Source organism: Topomyia yanbarensis, chromosome 3 (assembly GCF_030247195.1).
Source record: "Topomyia yanbarensis strain Yona2022 chromosome 3, ASM3024719v1, whole genome shotgun sequence".
Classification (NCBI taxonomy): domain Eukaryota; kingdom Metazoa; phylum Arthropoda; class Insecta; order Diptera; family Culicidae; genus Topomyia; species Topomyia yanbarensis.
Genome location: NC_080672.1, coordinates 209,869,487 through 209,891,861, shown reverse-complemented (window position 1 = coordinate 209,891,861; position 22,375 = coordinate 209,869,487). Strand labels below are relative to the sequence as shown.

General features: G+C 38.7%; 1 protein-coding gene across 6 annotated transcripts in view; it reads left to right on the top strand.

Annotated features, from left to right (window-relative positions):
* LOC131690670 (protein vav) overlaps positions 1-22,375 on the top strand; it is a 1,592,017-nt gene that overhangs the window by 1,072,533 nt on the left and 497,109 nt on the right. For 5 of the 6 annotated variants that reach the window (XR_009305611.1, XM_058976596.1, XM_058976598.1 and 2 more), the window contains one exon: positions 11,181-11,357. The exons of the other annotated variant lie outside the window; for it this stretch is intronic. Coding sequence is in view for 4 of the 5 variants with exons in the window: in XM_058976596.1 (XP_058832579.1) it covers positions 11,181-11,357 (177 nt within the window). In the remaining variant the exon portion in view is untranslated. The remainder of the gene's footprint in view (positions 1-11,180; positions 11,358-22,375) is intronic. 6 annotated transcript variants of the gene reach the window in all.

Here is a 22,375-nt window from a genome sequence, read left to right as displayed (position 1 = left end):
AGGTTTGGCGCAGCGACTGGCAACCACGTAAGGGGTAAACCCAGCCACCCCGAAGCAAGGCAGAAGAGCGAGTGTATAGGCGTATAAGTGGACTGCCTCATGCCAAGATGGAAGGGTCGTAGCGTAGTATGTTGGGACCTGGCTGTCTATGCCTCGTGGCGTGGCAGAGGAGTGAAAGGGTGAGCATCCAAGTCAGTCTCACACGGTATGTTAAGGGTGAGCACAAAAGTCAGCCTCACATGGTATGGTAGAGGCTAGCACAGAAGTAAGCCAAGCAAGGAATGAAAAAGGTGAGCATACAAGTCAGCCTCGCATGGTATGTCAGAAGTAAAGCCCAAGAAAAATGTCCCACATGGGATGCCAGGGGGAGTGACAGAGGTATAATAGAGTGGCACGATCGAGAGTGAACCAGGTGATAGGGTGAGCACCCAAGTCAGTCTCACATGGTATGGGTGAGGCGAGCACAAAAGTAAGCCTAGCAAGAAATGAGTAAGGTGAGCACACAAGTCAGCCTCGCAAGGAACGAAAAAGGTAAGCACAAAACTCAGCCTCATGTGGAGTGTTTGAGAGTGAATCAAGGTGCGATAGAGAGAGCACCCAAGTAAGCCTCATACAGGACGTATCAACGCGTGAGCGAGAGTGAATGAGTACATCAAGTTCAGCCATCCCCCCAGAAGTAATACCGAGAGGTAGTTCCTGGGGGAACGATGGCGGAGCCCAATGGAGTTTAGTCGGTATTAATGGCAGCGTCACCATTCGAGCCCGACACGCCCCCAGTACACGCTGTGTGGTAGCTTGGACACCTACCAATAGCACGTGTACTGGGTTAGGACGTAAACGTCTTCTCCATTGTAAAAAAAATAAAACACACACAGACATTTTCCGAACTCGACAAGCTGAATCGAATAGTATATGTCACTCGGCCTTCCGGGCCTCCGTTAAAAAGTCGATTTTCAGAGCAATTGCAATACCTTTCTATTGAGAAATGCAAAAATGCATAAAACTGAAAATCTCGATAAATCAAGAATAATAAAATTTATTTAACATTAAAAACACGACATATTTAAAGCAGTATAAAAAATAAAATGTACATTAAGCATGCATAAAACTAGAGGTGTATATATAAAAGACAAGAATAAAATAACCACAGAGAAATTTAAAAAAAATGGACGGACCAGAAAATTTTTAAAAACTGGAAAATTGAAATGATGAAAAGAAGAAAAAGTAAAGAAAATTGGAAGTATTGAACAAAAACGGAGCAAACAGACAAAATGGAAATAAAAAATAGTAGAAAAAAGCCAACATGGTATACTATAGAAACACAAAAATGAAGATATCAACACGAAAAAAATGAAGCACTAGAAATGAAATTTGAAATAAATTCAAACAACGAACTAAATGTATAATTAACAAAACAGTGCGCATAGTATCATGAAAAGATAAATCAAAAGTTTTTTTTAGGAAAATAAAAAACTCGATGTTAACGTATAGGAAAATGGTCAACAGAAAAAATACTTTCTAAATAGGTTAAATGGAAAACATGAAGAAATAACAAAAACGAATTAAATCTTAAGAAAAAGGTATAAAAAATAAATAAAATTATATTAAATGAACAATGGGAAAAAATAAAACTACGATAATCGGAAAGCTGAAAACTAGAAAATGAGGAAGAAAATAGGAGAAAGGTAAAAAATAAAACAATTATGCAAATTGGAATAAATTTGAATAAGTAAAATTGCTTTTGGAAATGCAAAAAAGATATGAAAAAAGGAAATAGAAAAAGGCTATGACAAGAATAAATGTAATAAATAGACAAATTATAAAAATTAGATAGAATGACAAAAGAAACAAATAAAAAAGCAGGGTATTAAAATATGAAACAATAAGAAAAAAATAAAGAAAGCAGAATTTTCTCGAAAAATTGCGAATAAAATTCAATAACAGAGAAAAAACTATAAATTAAAGTAAGTGATAGTGATAGCAATAGAAAAAAAGATGGGTGGGTAATGTCTGCGACATAACCGGAGAGATGTAGAATACATAAGGAACACGTTCTTCAAATATGTTGATACTCATTGGAATTTTCGGACAAAAGGTGATTTTCAAATTATTCTTTACAAAAATGATGGTGGTCCTGAAAAGGACCGTTTTTGTTGGCGTTGTTGGCCTTGGTGAGGGAGATGGGTAACGATGAAATGAATTGTTAGCATGAGTAAGTCGCATAGTACAGATAATAATTGATTCCTGAAAATCAATTTTTCTTTCTTTAAATTATACATACTTACAAATCTAATAGAAGATTCCTGGTCATATTTCTGAATCATTAGTGCGAACATTGTGTAATTTGGTTAAGTACAATGAAAGTTACAAACTTTCCAAACTTGACCTTCTGCTCCTTCCGAAATATTGAAATGGGGTGTCTATATTAAACCGTTAGTTGTGGTCACAATAAAAAAAGATGGGTGGGTAATGTCTGTGACATAACCGGAGCGTCGTGATTTCAATTCGAGACGTTAATTTAAATCTAATAATATTCAACAGAATCACGTTTGAATGGGAAATTTTCAAATAATTCTCTATGGTAATAATGGTGGTTCTGAAAAGAACCTTTGGTATCGGCAACCTTTGGTGGTGTTGATGGTGATGCGCTGGATCGTTGGATATATTTGGCATGATAGTTACGTGCCTGGCGAACTGTTTTGTAGCCTCGAACAAAACGACAAGACTGGCTTCTTCGGGTACCATTACGGCTGAACTTTATAAGCTTAGCTCGACTTTGAAATCCTGCACAATCTCACGAATCAGACACTGGTAGGGCCATTTAGTTTGCTACTAGCACGGAGCTGCACAAAAAAATAATTTAATGCAGTTAGTTCACGGAGGCTGCCAAAAAGCTCGAATAGAAGCATGCGACTTCAACATTTCTTTTAAACACATGCAATTGAAGCAACACTGATCACTAGAGGGATGGTGAGGGAACACGCATATTCGTTTTGATAATTCTGATAATAACAGTAGAAAGGAATGGAAAAACAGTGCACGAAACGAGCGAGAGGATAATTTAAATTTTTGTTCCGTGTGCAAGCTACTTCTTTCCACACAACGTATTATGTTGCTTGTTGAAAATTTGTTACACATCTTAAAATGAAAGTTTCAGTTTAACTCTCACTAGAACACAATTGATTGGTCCTGAAAAGAACCGTTGCTTTTATTGTAATTTACGCCCACTCCCAGCGGACACTGTGAGCCAATTTGATTTCTTTTGCGAGAAAGTTACGTACTTGGCGCACTATTTTGTGTCCTCAAACAAACCGACCAAGTAGGCATCACTGGCTTCATTACGCCCGAGTTTTGTAAGCGTAGTTCGACTTTGAAGTAATACACAACCTTACGAACCAGACGCTGGAATGTTATCCAGCGGATTAGTTGCTCCGTTGCCCTTTAGTTGGGGCGAAATACTGGCATGGCGACAGTTCCTGATCGGTAGTTAGTTGCGATGGGCTACCAGTAGCTGGGGCACTTTTGCGGACCGTCATCATTGCCAACTGCTTTCCTCCGATGGACTGGCTGCCTGCTAGTGCTTGAACGAATACGAATGATGAGAAAAACCGACCGACCAATATTCATATATGAAAGCACGAGAAAGCACTACTATCGCTCTCTCGCTCGTTTTCGTGCCATCCCTGTGCCTTTCCTTTCCGTTCGGCTACCAATACTAGCATATCCAAAACGAATATGCTGTCTTTCCACCGCCTTCAATCTAGTGGCCAGTGCTAGCAAACTTGCATGTTCAGTTTTTCAATAACAACATTCCAACAATATTTTCAAAGAATGTTGCAGATTTGAAAAGAAGGAAGGAAAAGATTTTCACAAATTTAAATTCTTTTGTGTTATTTGGTAGCGCTGATAGAGGCTATTTAGTTTGCTACTAGCAAGGTGCTGCACAAACAAATCGATTTATGCAGTTAATCAACGGAGGCTGCCAAATAGTTCGAATAAAAGCATGCGACTAGTGTACTTTGCACGTTCTATATTTTATCAATACTAGAGAGGATCAATGAAATAATTCAAATTGTAATAGCGACATTCAATTGTGGCAACACTGGCCGTGGGATGGTGGGGGAACACGTATATTCGTTTTAGTTATGATGGTATTAGCAGCAGAAAGGAATGGAAAAGCAGTGCACGAAAACGAGCGAGAGAGGATAATTTAAATTCTCTTTCTTTCTTTCCACACATCGTATTTGTTATATAGCTTTCTGAAAATTATTTGTTATGCACCATAAAATGTAAATTTCAGTTTAACTCTTATTAGAACACAATTAATTGGTCCTGTAAAGAACCGTTTATTGTTTTATTGCGGGAGCATAATTCAGACGCACTCCCCGCGGACGCATTGAGCCAATTTAATGTATTTGGCCTGAAAGTTATGCGCTTGGCGCACTATTTTGCATTCTCGAACAAACCGACCAAGTAGGCATCGTTGGCTTCTCGGGGCATCATTACGACTGAGCTTTGTAAGCGTAGCTCGACTTTGCAGTCCTGCACAATCTCACGGCCCAGACGCTGGAACGATAGCCTACAGATTAGTTGCTCTATTGCCCTTTAGTTGGGGCGAAATTCTTGCAGGGCGACAATTCCTGATCGCGTTGCGATGAGTCACCAGCAGCTGGGGCACTTTTTCCGACCGTCGTCATCGCCAACTGCTTTCCTTCGGTGGATTGGCTGCTTGCTAGTGCTTGAACGAATACAAATGATGAGAAAACCGACCGAAAGATATTTATATAATCGCGCTAATATGCACTACAATCGCTTTCTCGCTCGTTCTCGTGCCGTGCATGAGCCTTTCCTTTCCGTCCGGCTTCTAATGGCCTAACCAAAGAAATATGCCGACTTTCCCCCACCAACTGCTCTTGTCAAGCAACCCAATGCGAATAATCATAGGAACAAACATGTAGTGGACCTATATATAAACTTTTCATTATTTTATTGTTCGGTTGGTCCACCATTGTGACGGCTCTGTGCGGGATGGGCTGAAAATTTTCACTTTTCCGGGTCGTTTTCGAAAATTTTTTCAAAGCACAATTTTTTGTTATTAGTGCATGTTATACATACTTCAAATTTTAATACAGCATAGAGGAACATATTTGCAACAAATTGGCCTAAAAATCAAATCATTCTGTTAAGTATGATAAAAGTTATTAACGTTCAAAATCTGACGCGGCGCCGCAGCCGATATTTTGAAACGGGACCCCTATATTGAAAGCTTAAATGTATTCTACATTAAAAAAAGCAAAAGTAAGGAACGTAAAAAGATGGATAAAATAAAAGTATGCAAATAGATAAAAAAAGGCAGAATCCTACAATTGTAGAAATACAAATACAATCCACAACTTGAAAAAATAGATCAACAAAATTTTAACAAAATAAAAAATCCATGTAGGAATAAAAAATGAGATGATCAAATTTCAAATAAGGGTTTTGGTTGGATTTTACACTATGCTGGATTCGAAAACATTCATAATCCTATAAAAACATGAATTTTTCTTTTGTTTGCGTTGGTGTGTTAGCATACCTTCAAATATTATACAAGAATGTTGTAACTGATTTCTAGAAAATAGTTCAAAAATAAAAATAAAATCGTTACGTTCAAGAAGCGACGAAAAGATTTTGTATACGGATTTAACTTGCTACATTAGTTAGCCAATCTTGCTAACTAGTTAGCCAATCTTGCTAACTAGTTAGCCAATCTTGCTAACTAGTTGATTTAGTTTGGTAGCAGAGTTAAATTTTCTCTTCCAAATCAATCAAACACAATTTAATAATTTAGTTGAACGTATGCTTCTTAGAATCATTGGCAGCTGCAGGATTGTGAACTGAGAGATCTTGTTTTCATGCTCCATGACATATAAAATTCAAAACCAAACTATTAACACTATACGCGTCACGAAAGAGGCTTGTTGTGTACGCAATTTGCTGTTATAATGAAAATGTTGATAAAAGGCCGTATTTGAAAGAATTGTAAAACGTATTTATTTTTTTCCCATCCCTGGCCTCTTTGCTAGGGGGAATTGGTAGTCGAAAAAAGCTACGTCATTTGAGTATGACCCCTTTACAAAAATGTTTTTATGTATCATCTCGTATCTGAATATGATTTTTTATAAATTTTGGATCAATGAACGGCAAACCAAATATATTAAATTTTAGGTTTAAATTTTTGGATTAATTTCGAATTCTTTTGGTATATCGAGAGTTTTTGATGACTCATTTGACCAATTGAGTTCTCAAGTAGAGGTAGGATCACCGCCTCTAGTGGTGCTTTGACCAGCAGAATTTTGCTGAGCAGTGGATAGACTTCAAGAGACACATGGGTATGCGTTGAAATCAATTAGAATTTCGAATTAAATTGATCACTCGACAGAATTTGGGAGCACTTCTATTGCTTTTTATTGTATAAAACGTTTAAAAACAAATAAATATGCACTGTTTTATTTCTTATGTAGCTCGTAGCACTAGGAGGAAAAATATCTTATTTTCTTCACATTCACCGTAGAGTGTAATGTTTTGGTAAAGCACTCCACCTTTCTGTGCCGTTCACATTTAGTTGTATGTTTTTGCATTTGTTAACAGTTTTGTAGATTTAGTTGGATGTTGTAACTGATGTTGCTTTCTCGGATATTCACAAAGAATCCAAAAGCACCAACCACTCTCGCTGTGAAGGATAACCCGAGCGAGCTTTGCTCTGCTCCTCAGTAAACAAACACGGGGTTAGAATTCACACTTCAGTTTCTTTCGAGAATCTTTGTGAGGAATATTAATCCATTGAAGCGATGGTTCAATGAGGTAAAGTAAACCCAAACGGCCTTCCTTAACAATTAGGGCCTGAAACCCGAAGATGATGTTTATGAGGGCTGGGTGCTGGGCGATTCCTGGTGAAAAAGGGCAACGCAAAATTGCAAAATAATCCAATGGATTCTTCCGGGCGAATTCGGATTTACCTGAACGAAGACATGGAATTCGCCTCCAAAACCGGTTTGGCAACCCTAAGCAGGGTTTTTTTTTCTTTCAATAATTACTTTTGATATTAATCCAGCGCTTTCGAAGATTGGAAATTCAATAAATCAAAAAATCGATTTCAAATTGGCGAAAATTGAAGACAACCTCATGACTTGTTTAACTATTACAAATCTGATTATATTTTTGTTTCGATTATAGACATTTTAACCTTAAGGCCATTCACTTCTTCATTTAGGTTATGAATTTTCGTATAACAAATCTCTATTCCTGTGTGCGGGGTTGGGATTCGAACCCAGGTGAGCTGCGTACATGACATTCATTGCACAAATTCCGCTATGCCCGCTCGAATCTGATCTTGTTTCGATGCGAGAATTAGGTTGGTATAAACAAAGCTGATATCAAATATGCTGTAGTTTAGAATTTTCGCTATTCTAGTTACCTCATACACAAGATATAGAATTTTTAATTGTATTCTCAAATAAATTTTTGTCGAAAAAGTATTTGTCAATTTTAGTTTCCGTTAAAAATCCGGACCCCTTCAAAACTCCGGGCCCGGGGGGAAACACTCCCCCCCCCTTTCGGCGGCCCTGGTGACAGCTCTCTTTAACCCGTAACCCCAGAACTGGAAGTAGAATCAAAATGAAATTCAATAGCGACCGGTGGTGCCTAATATCTTTATTTTGAAACTAATTTTAAGAAAATGGGCTCAGACATCTTCGTGATCTTCTTATTAACATACACTCGATGAACGGAATTGAATGAAATTTGTGGCTTGGCTCTCCGGTGCTCGGATAGAAAGTCGGTTTTCAGTGCAATTCATAACCTTTTTACATTTCTTACAAAAGAAATGTATAGGATTCGCTCAAACTTTGAAAATTTTTTCCGAGGCCCGGAGGGCCGAGTCTCATATACCAATCGACTCAGCTCGACAAATTGAGACAATGTCTGTATGTGTGTGTGTATGTGTGTATGTATGTATGTACAAAATGTCATGTAATTATCTCAGCAATGGCTGAACCGATCTTAATGAAATTAGTTTCAAATGAAAAGCCTAACGTTGCCATTTGGCACTATTATTTTTAATTTTCGATATGTTGTTTACTTTCCGAGATATGGGCGATTTTGTCAAAACACAGCAGGTTTTTCGCAAATAGCTTTCGCACAATACAATATTGTCCCACAAACTGTACATAAATAGAAAGCTTGTAAAAATACCTTTCTAACAAGCTATAGATTGTTTAAGTCCGTGCACGAGCGGCGGAGATATTAAACATTTTGTATTTTTAGCCCTCGCTTACCAATTTCCTCTTAATTAAAAATGAGATTGTTTCATACAGAGTATAGCTTTACTGGTGTTTCAGGGGCAAAACTAAACCGATTTTGAATATCGGGGTATGAAAACACATCTACGTGATTCAAGGAATTCGATGTTGAGAATATTTTGTGAATTACCTTTATAATAAATGAACTATTTCTCAAAAATCAATATATAAGTTCACTTCAAAGGCAACATAATGATTTGATAAAGAAACAGTGAGTTCTAGTATTTATTCCTTGGATTAGGCATTGCGTTCAATCATGAGGTAAATGTTGGATGGTATATCAATACACAGATCAACAAGTAATTCACCTAGTAGTAAGATAAAAGATTTCTAATATAATTATACTTGTGGCGTCACCGAAAGGAACTGTATGTTTGAAGCCCAAAAATCTAGCGAAAATTTAGCTGTTTTGCAGTATTTAGGTTATACTGGTTATGGCGCAAAATTACTACTTACATTATTTATGATAAGAATGTAAGAATCAATATATCATAATAATATACCTATAAAAATAATGTCACTGCATTAACCATCATTTGCCATTCCTCACACGCCCCCCCCCCCCATCTCTCTCTCTCTCTCTCTCTCTCTCTCTCTCTTTCTCTCTCTGTATCTCTTCTATCGCATCTATCTAGCTATTTCTGTATCCATTTCTAAGTTGTGTGATAAGATCTTCTGTCAATCTGAAATATTTATTAGTTGTAATTGCGAAGGTTTGAGAAAACAAAACTATTTTTTGTCTGCTGCTACATCAACTCAAGTTTAATTCAATTGTATTCAAAGCCTGTATCTACACGATAATTAAGGAAATTCATGGCTATATCAAAAAATATTTGGCTTAATTGGGTAATATGAAAGTTTGACGATGAACATTTTCAAAAGAGACATTCCACGTGCGATATTTAAACTATTCGTATCTCTATTGAATTTTGAATGAAATATATGCTCAAAGACTGAAAGCTGAAGCCAGCAGGATTGGAATTGCCATCAACGTTTCGAAGACAAAATACATGAGAGGAAGAGGTTCTAGAGACAACAATGTGAACCTCCTACCCGAGTTCGGACTGATGGTGACGAAATCGAGATGGTCGACGAATTCATGTATTTGGGCTCACTGGTAACCGACGACAATGATAACAGCAGAGAAATTCAGAGACGATCTTAGCGGGAAATCGTGCCTACTTTGGACTCCAGAGGACGCTCCGGTCGAACAAAATTCGCCGCCGCACGAAGTTGATTATCTTCAAGACGCTGATTAGATCGGTGGTCCTCTACGCCACGAGACCTGGACTATGCTCGTGGAGGACCAACGCGTCGTTGGAGTTTTCGAACGAAAGGTGTTGCGTACCATCTATGGTGGCGTGCAGATGGAAGACGGAACGTGGCGCAGGCGAATGAACCATGAGTTGTATCAGCTGCACATTCGTTGTATTGGTACGAACTTTCATGAAAAATAACGGATCAAAGACCAAAAATATCCACAAATTAGATCCAGGAAAAGAAGTCTCCCAAAGTACCCACTCTCGATGGGGGATGCAACTACAATGTGTCTTCTAACTTATCGTCGTCCATATTTGGATATACTGAGTAGTTTGAACCATTTATTTTTCACAGTATTGGTCTGTATAGGACTTATTTATCCATATTTCCTGCACGACAATTCCGAACGAAACAATATGAAAGCTATAAGGATGAATGGAAATAGACTGCATTGCAATCAACTGAATGCACGGCTTTTATGCTATCGAAATATAGCCTAGACATTTCACACTATTTACTTCAATTCAATTAAAAACTTTGAAATATCTACCTGTCTCATTCACGAATCGCATTCTCCGTCGTTCTCTGTTCAAGGGGCTCGAAAGCACATGTGACCTTGTCTCACTTTACTATATTCAATTGCGCGTTAAACTACTGGACCAGTAAATTCTATTCTGTACATAAATCTTTTCCGCATCTTTTTATTCGTTTTGTTCATCTGCGTTCATTTTACTTATTTTATTCGTTTCATTCTTTGGATTCACTCTGATCAGTGTATTCTTTTTGTGCATTTTACTCATATCATTCATTTAACTTATTTTATTCATTTTTTTTCAATGTATGCACTTTATTCATTTTTTCCAGTTTATTCATTTTGTTCAGTTTCTTCATTTTAATAATCTGACTACTTTTTCAGTTTTAATCATTTCATCCAAATAATTTATTTGATTCAATTTATTTCTTTATATTAATTCATAACCTTTTACCATTGTTCAATTTTTTATTTTAATCAATGCATTTTATTCTGCTAATTTTCTTCTTTTTATTCATTTTATCACTTCAGCTCATTTTGTTTATTTGATTCGTTTGTTTTATTTATGCATTTCATTTATTTTTTACTTTATTCATTTTGTTCATCCATTCTTTTTATTCATTTGTTCCATTTCATTGATTTGATTCATTGTATTCACTGGACGAAATAAATCAATTTGATTCATTTAATTCATTTGATTCATTTGATTCATTTGATTCATTTGATTCATTTGATTCATTTGATTCATTTGATTCATTTGATTCATTTGATTCATTTGATTCATTTGATTCATTTGATTCATTTGATTCATTTGATTCATTTGATTCATTTGATTTATTTGATTCATTTGATTCATTTGATTCATTTGATTGCAGAACTCACGAGAAGTTGGGTGCCTACTTCTCGTGAGTTCTAATCTAAAACTAATCCAATAGTGAAATGTGTAAGAAATGTGTCATCTCACTGCTAGGTGGATTAAATCGGTTTTATATAAGGAAAGCACTTATTTGCGCTTCCATTTATTTCCTTTTTTAAATTATTACTTTCAGGAGAGTATCCTAGATTTGAATTTGCCAACGGGAAATAATCTGGAGCAGTATGGAAGATTATTATTAGACGGCGATTTAAATATAAAAGCTCACGAGGATCAAAAAACGAAACATCGCTATGCATTTGTCTTTGAAAAAGTAATGATATTAGTTAAAAACTCAAATGCCAAAATAGGGGTAAGTATTAGAACACAATTCGACAAAAAACAACTTGAGTATGCTGTGACCGCATATTATATTTCGGAAAACAAAAGGAATATTATGAAAATAGGGTTTCCGTTTATCTCTAGTACATTAGCTTAGGTTTCTATGAGGCTTTCAATAAACTTTGGGGTTTCAAGAAAAAGTAGGGTAAGGTGTTGTTTCTGGTGTACATTTCAGTGCTTAGTTGAATAGCATAATTAGATTTGGTATACAAGGTCGTGTTCCCTTGTTATGCATTTTTATAGTCAAGAATGCTGGAATAAATGTTCAAAACAGTTTTCGCCTTTCTCAAATAAAGAAAGGCTATATGCAATCACTGTAAAAATCGATTTTTTAACCGAGGTCTGGAGGGCCGAGTGTCATATACCATTTGATTCAGTTCGTCGAGATCGGAAAATGTCTGTGCGTGTATGTGTGTTTGTGTCATTTGAACTCACACAATTGGCTGACCCGATTTTCACAAACTTAGTTTCACGTGAAAGGTATAACGCTCCCATAAGCTGCTGTTGAATTTTTAGTTGATCCGACGTCCGGTTCCGCAGTTACGGGTTGAAAAGTGCGGTCACATAGCAAATTTCCATATAAAGTGGTTCAACCATTATTTTTTATGGTTCGAACGAGGTGTATTCTGACGAAGTTACGGTAGAAAAACTTAATAAGTTTTTTTATCAACAGCGTTGAAGAGATTCACGAAGCCATTCCACCACCTACAGGGCGACTAGTGGAAGAAATCGAGGAATCCGAAAATCAGTTTTGTGGTTTCAAGCCTATCAATATGCTCAAACTAAAAGAAATTGTCTCGGACCTTAAAAATTGTTCGGGAACGGACAATGTTACTAAACGGGTGCTGGGTTTGACATAATTGTTGATAAACGGTTAACAGTTGTTAATGAATCACTCCGGCAAGCGTGGATGAAGACGGTCGTAATTCCAAAAGTGCCAAATGCATCACGAGCAGAAGATCACAGGCCGATAAATATGCTACCGATCTACGAGAAAGTTTTAGAGACGGTCGTTAAAGAGCAATTGATAGGCTATGTATGTGATAGTGCTGGTACATTGTTGTGTGAACAATCAGGATTCCGGAAAAATCATTCATGTGAAACAGCGCTTAATCTATTATTGTTGAAGTAGAAGCAGGCCATTGAGAATGGAAAAGTTGTCTTGGCAGTTTTCGTTGACTTGAAACGAGCATTTGAAACAATTGATCGCCGTAAACTGATTTGCGTTTTTGAGAAATATGGTGTAAGCGGAAATGTTCTTGAGTGGTTTCGCAGTTACTTATAGGTTTTTCGATTGATGGCACTGACACCGTGCCGGTGTTTTGCACTGGCCCAGTGTCAATGGAACACTCCAGTGCAAATCGAGTGCTGGCTTGAATGTGTGCGTGTAGTTACTTGAGTTGTCATTTAACAGCTGATGCTTGTTTGTTTACAAAAAAATGGGTAGGAAACGAACAGTTTGTAAGTTACTATCAAGTATTGTTGTTCTAGAGCGGTTCTACCTACAAATAGAATGGTTACCACAAGCTTTTGCAATCGAGCAGCTTGAAAGAAAATAGTGTCGAAGTTTGAAATTAACTAGTTGAAGTTTGTTTTCTAGAAAAAAAAACTGGAAGTGCTCTGAAGCAATTCCCTTTTCTTCTGGTAACAAACAGCAGTTTTTTACTCATGTTTTCTCTAGAGATACTGAAAGCAAGAATCCAGTACTGGGACAAATCTTATCTGTTTTTGGCTACAGTTAAACTGAAGTGTAAAACAATTTCATGGGAAACACATTACTTGACGCTGTCACTGTTGATTAAAAACTATGCAGTAATAAATAAAATATGTTTGAATGCTCTGATCGGGACTTTCACCAACATTTCTTCAAGTATTCATAACTGGATAGAGGTTACTCATTTGTATAACTTCTCAAAATGTGCGGATATTCATCCAGTTCAAAGTTAGCGAGACCATCTCGCACCGTGCTCCAGAAAGTTTTTTTGATATCTGTTCGGCCATCTATGGAAGCTGTCCTTCAATGTCAGCTTTCTTCTCCGAACAGTCTAGATAAGCCGTGTAGTGTCGGTAGTGGTTGCTTCAACCGGCTAAGAATTACACTACGGACTTCCTGTTCCGATGGTAAAAACCAGCCAAATCGGGAATCCCAAATCCAGTGTCATCCGACTCGTCCTATGGTTAAAATTTTTGAGGGGGTTTAAAATATTCTCAATGGCGAACGGAACCTGGGAAGAGCCGGGCGAGCACCCCAGTATGCTGCATTACGCAGCGGAACGCTCGTTCAACGCACCAAATTTTTTTTTGCGTCGACGTTCAGCATTATTTTGCCGGATTTTTTTAGGGGTTTGCTGAAACTTTCGGCTGATTGTAGTTCGGTGAAGTTTTGCTGGGTTTAGATTATCAAATTTCGATGGGTACAGACGAACCTGCCCAGAGGCCGTGTGGCATCCTGCCAAGAATTGAGCCGCTGGGTTTCTGCTCCTACGTCCTAGGAGGCGACTGAAAGCAGGAGTCCCAAAGTCAAGGTGTAGTTCCGTGCCGATGGCTGGATGGTCTAAAATATGCCAGTCGCGCACGGAGCATTTTGGGTTTTGCCCTTACTGTGTTATGCGAATCTCTGACACAGTGGACCATTATTTTCCTCGCAAATCGTGGGAATCAAATGATCATGTCCCATTTAATCCTGATATGGCGCATTGTGTTAACATCCCAATTTGCTTGGTGTTCTCTAGTTGTTGTGCAATATATTATGGAAATGAAATGTGCAGTTTTGTAACCAACAATGGTTAGAATAGCACAAATCGTTCTCCAGCATAAACGTACATCAATTATGAATCTATCTCGACTTAACCACGACGACTTGACCACTTCGTACTGTTAAATCAACTAGGGAAACCCCGTGGTGGAGGGCTGAGCTTGAAAGAATGAAGAAGGATATGAGAAGAGCTTGGTACTGGCGTCAGCGTGATGACTCCAGGGCTTTCAGGCCATTGCGTAGTGCATATAAGAAATGTCTTAGATCTGCAGAGCGGGCTGGCTGGCAAAACCTATGCACTAATGTCTCTAGTCTGAACGAGGCTAACAGGTTAAATAAAAGTCTCTCGAAATCGAAATATTTTCAAATGAACTCCTTAAGAACCAGAGATGGTGTTTATGTGACGGACGAAAAAGATGTTCTTAATTGTCTCTTCGACGCACAGATTTTCAGGTTGTATCAATCCGGAGGTGAACAATGTTCACAGATCTCATTCTGGTGATTCGGACTCGTGGGCGTTAGTACGCACATTAGTTTCCACTGAATCGGTCAAGCGGGCAGTATCAGCTTAAGCTCTTTTCTTCTGAAAGCTTTGAAACCGATAATTGATCATCACATCAGAAACGTTAATTTAGATGAATATCCACTGCACAAAATGCATCTTGCATATCAGTGCGGGAAATCCACGATTACTCTTCTTCATGCTGTTGTTTACAGCATTGAGAAGACCTTCTCGCTCAAGCAATCTAGGTTGGGTGTGTTCCTAGATATTGAAGGTGTTTTTGACATTGTGTACTTCCAGTGTATTCTAGAAGCGACTCGCGGTCATGGGGTATCTGTATGTATCTCATCCAATCTATCTAATCCAATTGTCATCCAAAAACTCTGCGGAGGTAAAGACTTATGGTCTATAAGCGTAATACACAATATAAGAGAAACTACCGTCAAGATCATATAATTTCGAAGCCGTTAACATCGAAGGTTCAGTATCTCTCGAGAACTTTTGTATATGGATAACTGCCCAGCCCGGAAAAAGAAAACTTTGATATCCTAATTACACATAACAGATCAACCAATCAATCACAATGAAGGACCCCAAGAACTTGTTGCGGAATGGGAATGTGTTAACAGCTCGTACAGGAGCAACTACCAGGTGGAAGGGGCCTGTTGAGTTGGTATTGAATGGACAAACGAGTGGAGAAGGCACAAACAGAATGGGATTTGAAAATGATGGACAAGCTGTGGATGTGAAGTGCGAAAGGCCACTCGAGAGTTGAAAAATGGCAAGGCCACTGGGAAGGATGAACTCCCGGCTGAACTTCTAAAAGTCGGGAGTGATTGGCTGTAATAAGTAATGGGTGGAAAAAGAAATGGCTTTGGTTGGATGCCGCCATGCAATACTCTCACGTATTCTGATTAGCAGGCTGCACCCGTTGGCTGAATCCTGAACGACACCCGTTGGCTGAACGATTAACGACGGATCAAATAACTTCCGCTCCTTCATGACGATGTCCATGTTGGCCAAATACTTTTTGACCATCTAGCCGATCGCACCAACTTGTTAATGTTTATTGGACCACCATGGTCCAAAAATACCGGAGTTATTCCGCATAGCGTTGGGGTTAGTCGATTTTGTCATTTGGGTTTTTTATTAATAACATATAAGTTTTCTATGAGATTAAACTGTTTTAAAACTTGTAGGATTTACTAAAGCACAACATATTGATGTATTTTGAGGAAGACTATGTGCAAGAACCAAATCTGACATTTTCAGATTACAAGTGACCTTCTAGGATCATATTCCGGACCCAATGACATTCATTATTGACCTCTTGTGGCTAGTTCCAGGGCCCTCGGGGAAGATTGACCAAACCTCAAATTATTTCAGTATGGTGGGCTTTAATAAATTCTACAAATTTTAAAATAGTTTAAGTTTATTCTCATAGAAAATTTTCAAGCTATTAATAGAAAAACTCCAAATGGCAAAACCAAATAGCTCCAATGCAATCCGGAATAACTCCGGTGTTTTAGATCACGGTAGTACGGTCTCCATTAGTATGAACTACAATAATACACAGTTCTTTTGGCGTATAAACCATCCAGATTGGTTAACTCTGTCAAGTGATATGAATTTCGGTTGTGAACTGCTTGCGAAAAAACTCTGGAACAACCTTCGCCGAGAAGGAATCCACAATAACAAAAAACTGATCCTGCGGACGGATGTATCAGCATCCACCAACTCAACGACTTCTTCACTGACGGGCACCTACAGCTGCGTACACGAACAATACACCAAAGTGATTTGCCTGCAATAGCGCTTCCGGACTTCACCAATAGTGGATTTCGCTTTCGTTCACCTCTTCAATGCGATCATCGATAGTCGCAGATTTCCGAAAATTGGAAAAAGGCCATCATAATGCCGATTCCAAAATCTGCCAATCCCTTCGAGCCAAAAGATTATCGTCCAATTAATGTCCTCCCAGCTATCTCTAAAATATTCGAGAAAATTCTGCTCGACCAGATCTCTAGGTATCTGGACAACCATCGACTACAGCTGCTTGCCAAACATCAATCAGGATATCGAAAACGTCATAGTACCACCACCACCCTAACAAAAGTCGTACACGATATCTATACCAACCTAGACGAAGGCAACTGTACTGTGATGGTTCTTGTCGGCCTGTCGCTTGCTTTCAACCACGTTTCAATCACCGGATACTCCGCAAAAAGCTAGAGGAAGAGTTTGGTTTCCATGCTGATGCTTGCGACTTGTTAACATCATACCTGAAGCACCGTACTCAGCTTGTCAAGGTAGATGGGAAGAAGTCAGCGGAGAGAGTACTTACAGATGGAACTCCCCAAGGATCCTGTCTCAGTGCATTGTTATTTTCCCTATATATTAATAGCATGCCTGAAATTCTCTCTGCGAATACCACCTGTACGCCGACGACAGGCAAATCTACATTTCCGGCCCGGTGCAAAATGTAGAAAATATGATCAATATATTAAATGCTGATCTCAACGCAATCGAACAGTGAACAGCGAGCAACAAACTTTTTCCTAACCCACAAAAACTCAGGCTATAATCTTCTGCAGCATAACACCCCTAAGGATCTCATTTTGCGGAGATTACCTCGCTGTCCAAAGAAGTCGCCAATCTAGAGTTCAAAATGGACTGCAACTTCAAATGGGCGGCACAGGTGAATAAACAAAGAAAGTATTCGGCACATTATGGACTTTCCGCCGCTTCGCATCTGTCCTTTCGACACCCACACGCAGGAAGCTGATGCGGAGCAGTCATCATACCTTATCTCACATACGGTGACACGGTATATGTTCCAGGTTTATCAACTCAGCTATAAGAACAACTACTAAGATGCTTTAAAGCCGGAGTTCGTTTGTTTATAACATCCGGAAAAGGGAGATTTTAGCAGCTGTCCGCAATACAATTCTAGGGCGGGACCTGATGCAGCACTAACAGGTCCGCATCAACTGCTTCATGCATAGTGGGTTTTACGAATCGCACCCCGGATATATCCTGGAACATCATCAGAAAAGTTTCTCGGAGCGCACAAGCTCATTCCACATCCCAACGAACACTACCAGCAGTAGAAAGTGTGCTGATTTACGGAGCCCTTAGCTGGAATGCGCTTCCAATTAAAACCGACAATCACCAGCTTCAAGGAATCACTAAACGAGATCTGAAAAGGCTATCAAAAACCAGAACTTATTGACGTGCATATTAATCCTTCCATTTGTTATAAATGCAATGTTATTTTTCCTTGACCTGAAAAACAGTTCGCACAAATAAAATTACAAATCACAAAAACTAACATTTTTGAAAAAAAAAGCGCTCTGCACGTATAATTTTTCAATGATCCAAATCGAATGTCAACAAGAACAGCTGTTAGCGGCCATGGCTGGGTTGTTTTGACGTTTGCCTTGTTGGTGTTAGTGAGTGCACTGGCTCCACCGACAAAATTTTCGGTGCCAAATATCTGCTCCGAAATTGCACTGAAATTGCACTTTTTTATTGCAGTTCCAATCAATGGAACATGGTGTCGGTGTTTTGACAACACTTCTGCAAGAAAAGTGCAATTTCAGTGCAGAAAACTCCACCAGTTCCTTCAATCGAAAACTCTATTAGAAAGACGTACGCAAGTCAGGTTAGGTATAACCGCGCTACATCATCGGAAACCGAAGCTAACCTCGGTGTTCCACAGGGTAGTGTACTAGGACCACTTTTGTTTATCCTATACATTAACGATATGAGAAACATTTTGGAAAGTGCGGAAATAAACCTATTTGCCGATGACACAGTTTTGTTTATCATCGGTAATAGTTTCGATGAGTGCATCAGGCTAATGAGCATTGAGCTGACGAAGTGTAGTGATTGGTTGAAGTGGAAAAAACTCAAACTGAACATTTCCAAGACCAAATATATGATTGCAACTACGCGGCAGATAAATGAAAGTACTGCAACAGTTGAAATAGATGGAGAGATAGTTGAACGAGTTGCAACTAAGTTTTTTAATAAGCACGTGAACTATACAATCCGGAAAGCTGCCAGGAAGTTTGGTGTTCTTTGTAGGATTAATAGGTTTCTCACATTTGACTCAAAGATAACTGTTTACAAGACCATAATAGCTCCCCATTTTGATTACTGTGCTTCTATTCTGTTCTTAGCATCCAAGAAACAGCGTAAGCGAATGCAGATCTTACAAAACAAAGTAATGCGACTGTAACTACGATGTGACAGACTAACTCCGCGACATTTGATGCTCAATTGTTTACAACGGATGTCAGTTCAGCAACGTATTGAATATAACACACTTGTTTTCGTCTTTGATTATTATATCGACTGGAACTGGAATTTTTGGAAATGTTTACGGCTTTCTCAGTCAATGTAGCTTGAGCGAACGAAGTGTTTTAAAACTGCCCTTGTTTTCATCTTCAGAGTAATAAATGGAATGACGCCGCAGTACTTGTGTAGCACTGTTGTGTACGGAAGAGATGTGCACCGGTATGAAACCAGACAAGCCGGCAATCTGAGATTGTTGAGCGCTAAGAAATCTTGTACGCAGAACTCTTTATTTTATAAAGGCTATAATTTGTTCAACGCATTACCAGAATACACCAAGCGGACTAATAACCTAAGAGAATTTAAGTAGGCCTGCAAGATATTTGTGAAGCAGAAGCCTTTGGATTTATAAAAGAGAAGGATGGGCCTACACGGAAGTGAAGTAAGATTGAAGGAATCTCTCATGAGTGAAAACTATTATCGAAAGATATCTGCTCGTAAACCTTCCACACTACAAAAGATGTATATGGGTGTGAGGTGGGTCATCCCTAACAAATGTCCAAATGATGTAAAACATATTGAAAAGGGTGCAATATTACTCTAATTTGCGGGTCTGGATCACTAATCACAATCAAAGCAGCTTTGACCACATTGGCCATCTATGACGATTCATGATGCCCCCGGGAAACTCGCTAAGTTCCTAAGCTAATATCACACCTATTCCCCAGCGAATTCTCTTTTTACAAGATTTCAAATGAAAGATTCAGCAATAGCGTTGATTGCTGCTGAATTTCATTCGTTTGTGACAGTTGGTTGCGGAGTTACAGGTTGGTTAGTAAGGTTACACCAAAGATAAACTCAAGATAGAGTGATCAGGGATTTTCCATGTACAAATACAATGCGACCCCTCGATGAAAACGGTTTACCGTCATAATGACAGTTGACGATTTTTCAAACATCAAACTGCATCGATATACGCGTCGTTTTGAATTAAAATATTTATTGTAACTAGTGATACCTAATTGAATTTTTCCATCCGAATCTGGTAATCGGCTCTGGTTATGACGTCTTCAGGTGCGACCGATGCCCTCTCAACAGCCGCAAAACATCAGGTGGAGGTATATTATTAGCTGTGTGCGATGGGCTTAAAGCTCAACACATCTCGTGCGATGAATGGAACAGCATAGAACAAGTGTGGGCGGCAATAAAGCTGAAAAATCGGACATTGTATATTTGCGTGGCCTACTTTTCGCCTGAGAAAATTCGCGAGTCCTCACTGATTGACGTACATTCTCAATCATTAGCCACCATCCGTGCAATGGCGCAACCTGCTGATGAAATAATAATCTTAGGCGATTTTAATCTGCCCGCAATCAAATGGCGACCTGCTCATAGAGGATTTCTACACCCTGATCTGGAAGAGTCTCAGCTTCACGCGGGTGCCAGCTATATTCTGGATAGTTATAGTACGGCCACACTTCAGTAGATCAATCACATTACAAACGAAAACAGTCGCACTTTAGACCTCTGCTTCGTCAGCGTTCGAGATATAGCACCATATATCGACAGCGCCCCCACGCCGCTAGTGAAACACGTTCATCATCCCCCCTTGCATCTCGCGCTCAAGGATGGTCCGAATTCAAAATTTGTGAATGTTTCTTTTAACCCACTTCACAATTTCAAGCGCGCCGATTATGCCAGTATGCTGGATGTACTTAATGATATCGACTGGGACTATGTTCTGGATAATGACGATATAAACACTGGCACACAGACTTTCTGTAACATCTTGACCTACCTGATCGATTGCCATATTCCTAGAATAAGTAGTCGCCAATCTGACAAGCATCCGTGGTACACTGCATAGCTTCGTCGACTAAAACAGCTAAACGTGCAGCGCTTCGAAAATTTAGAAAGCACCGCACTTTGTCCTTAACAGATTATTACATCAGACTAAATCATGATTTTAAAAAATTAAACGCGCGCTGTTTTTCGAGCTGCGTACGAAGAATGCAACGCAAGTTGAAAATCACAAATCTTGATAGCTCCTGGTTTACCTAGAGTTTTTCAACAGCAACAGTCTTTCTCAAGGCTACCTATATTTTCGCTCGATCAGTCTTTCTCAAGGCTACCTATATTTTCGCTCGATCAGTCTTTCTCAAGACTACCTATATTTTTTCGACAACTAGTATTTCTCAAGACTACCTATTTTTTCTACTCAATCAGTCTTTTTCAAGACTAAAACATTTTTCAAGAACAATTCAGCCTAAAGAAATATTTAATTCTTCCAACATGCCTGGGTCCTCCCAGAAAGGCCGTGTGCCAAAAATTAAAGCTTAACGGAAAAGGGTATCTTCTCCACCCGAAAATTCAATTGACTGCAGCAACTCATTCGATGTTTTATCCGAATGTGAAGCTTATGAAATTTCTAAATTTCCTCGAATTGTGCATAATGCCAATGAGAAGAAAACGCAATCACCTCCGCCTATAACAGTGATGATCTCCGACTTCAAAGCCTTTCGAACTGAGCTTTCGATGTTCCTTCCGGACGTGAAAGTCTCTTTTCAGATTGGCCGAACAGGAGAATGTCGAGTTACAGCGGAAGAATTGATTCGCCACAAACGACTACTCCAGTATCTTACGGAGAAGTTATATAAATTTTATTCATATGATTTCAAGACAGATAGATCATTCAAAGCTGTCTTGAAAGGGTCAAAGTTTGGATGAAATATCCAACGAATTGAAAAATTTACTTGGTTTTTCTCCTTCACAAGTTATTCTTATGAAGAGAAAGGCTAGCGGCGATAACACGCCAGTACGCTCTGGAATTATCCAGGAACTTTATTTAATTCATTTTAACCGCTTGAATTTGAAAGTGTTTGAAAAAGCACGTTTTATGTTCCACGTGCGAGTAAAGTGGGAACATTATAGACGACATGGGAGCAGAATTCAAAATCTGACCCAGTGTCGTAGATGCCAAGGCTTTGGGCAAAGCACAAAAAAGTCATTTGGATTCCAAATGTATGATCTGTGGTGATAAATCGCACAAGAAAGACACTTGTCCGGTGAAAAAAGCCACAAAAAGTTTCAAATGCGCTAATTGTAGCGAAAATCATAAATCGAATTTCTGGGGTTGTCCTATTCGAAAAAAAATTCTCGTTCTAGACAACAAAAACAACAAATAAAAAATGTACCTACTTCTTTAGGTGCACTGCAAGAAAACACGTCCAAACGTGTTAATCCGATTCAAAATAGATTAACTACTTCTTCTAGCTCCGTCACACCATCCTACAATGGTGTGTCATCTTATGCTTCAGTGGCAGGTAACAAGGCCAAAATAACGGCTTTCGTTACCACGCCTACAAATTCGTTTGCACCTAACGCTTCCTTTAGTCCAATGGATCTAGGTAGCGTAACGGAAGAAAAATTAAAA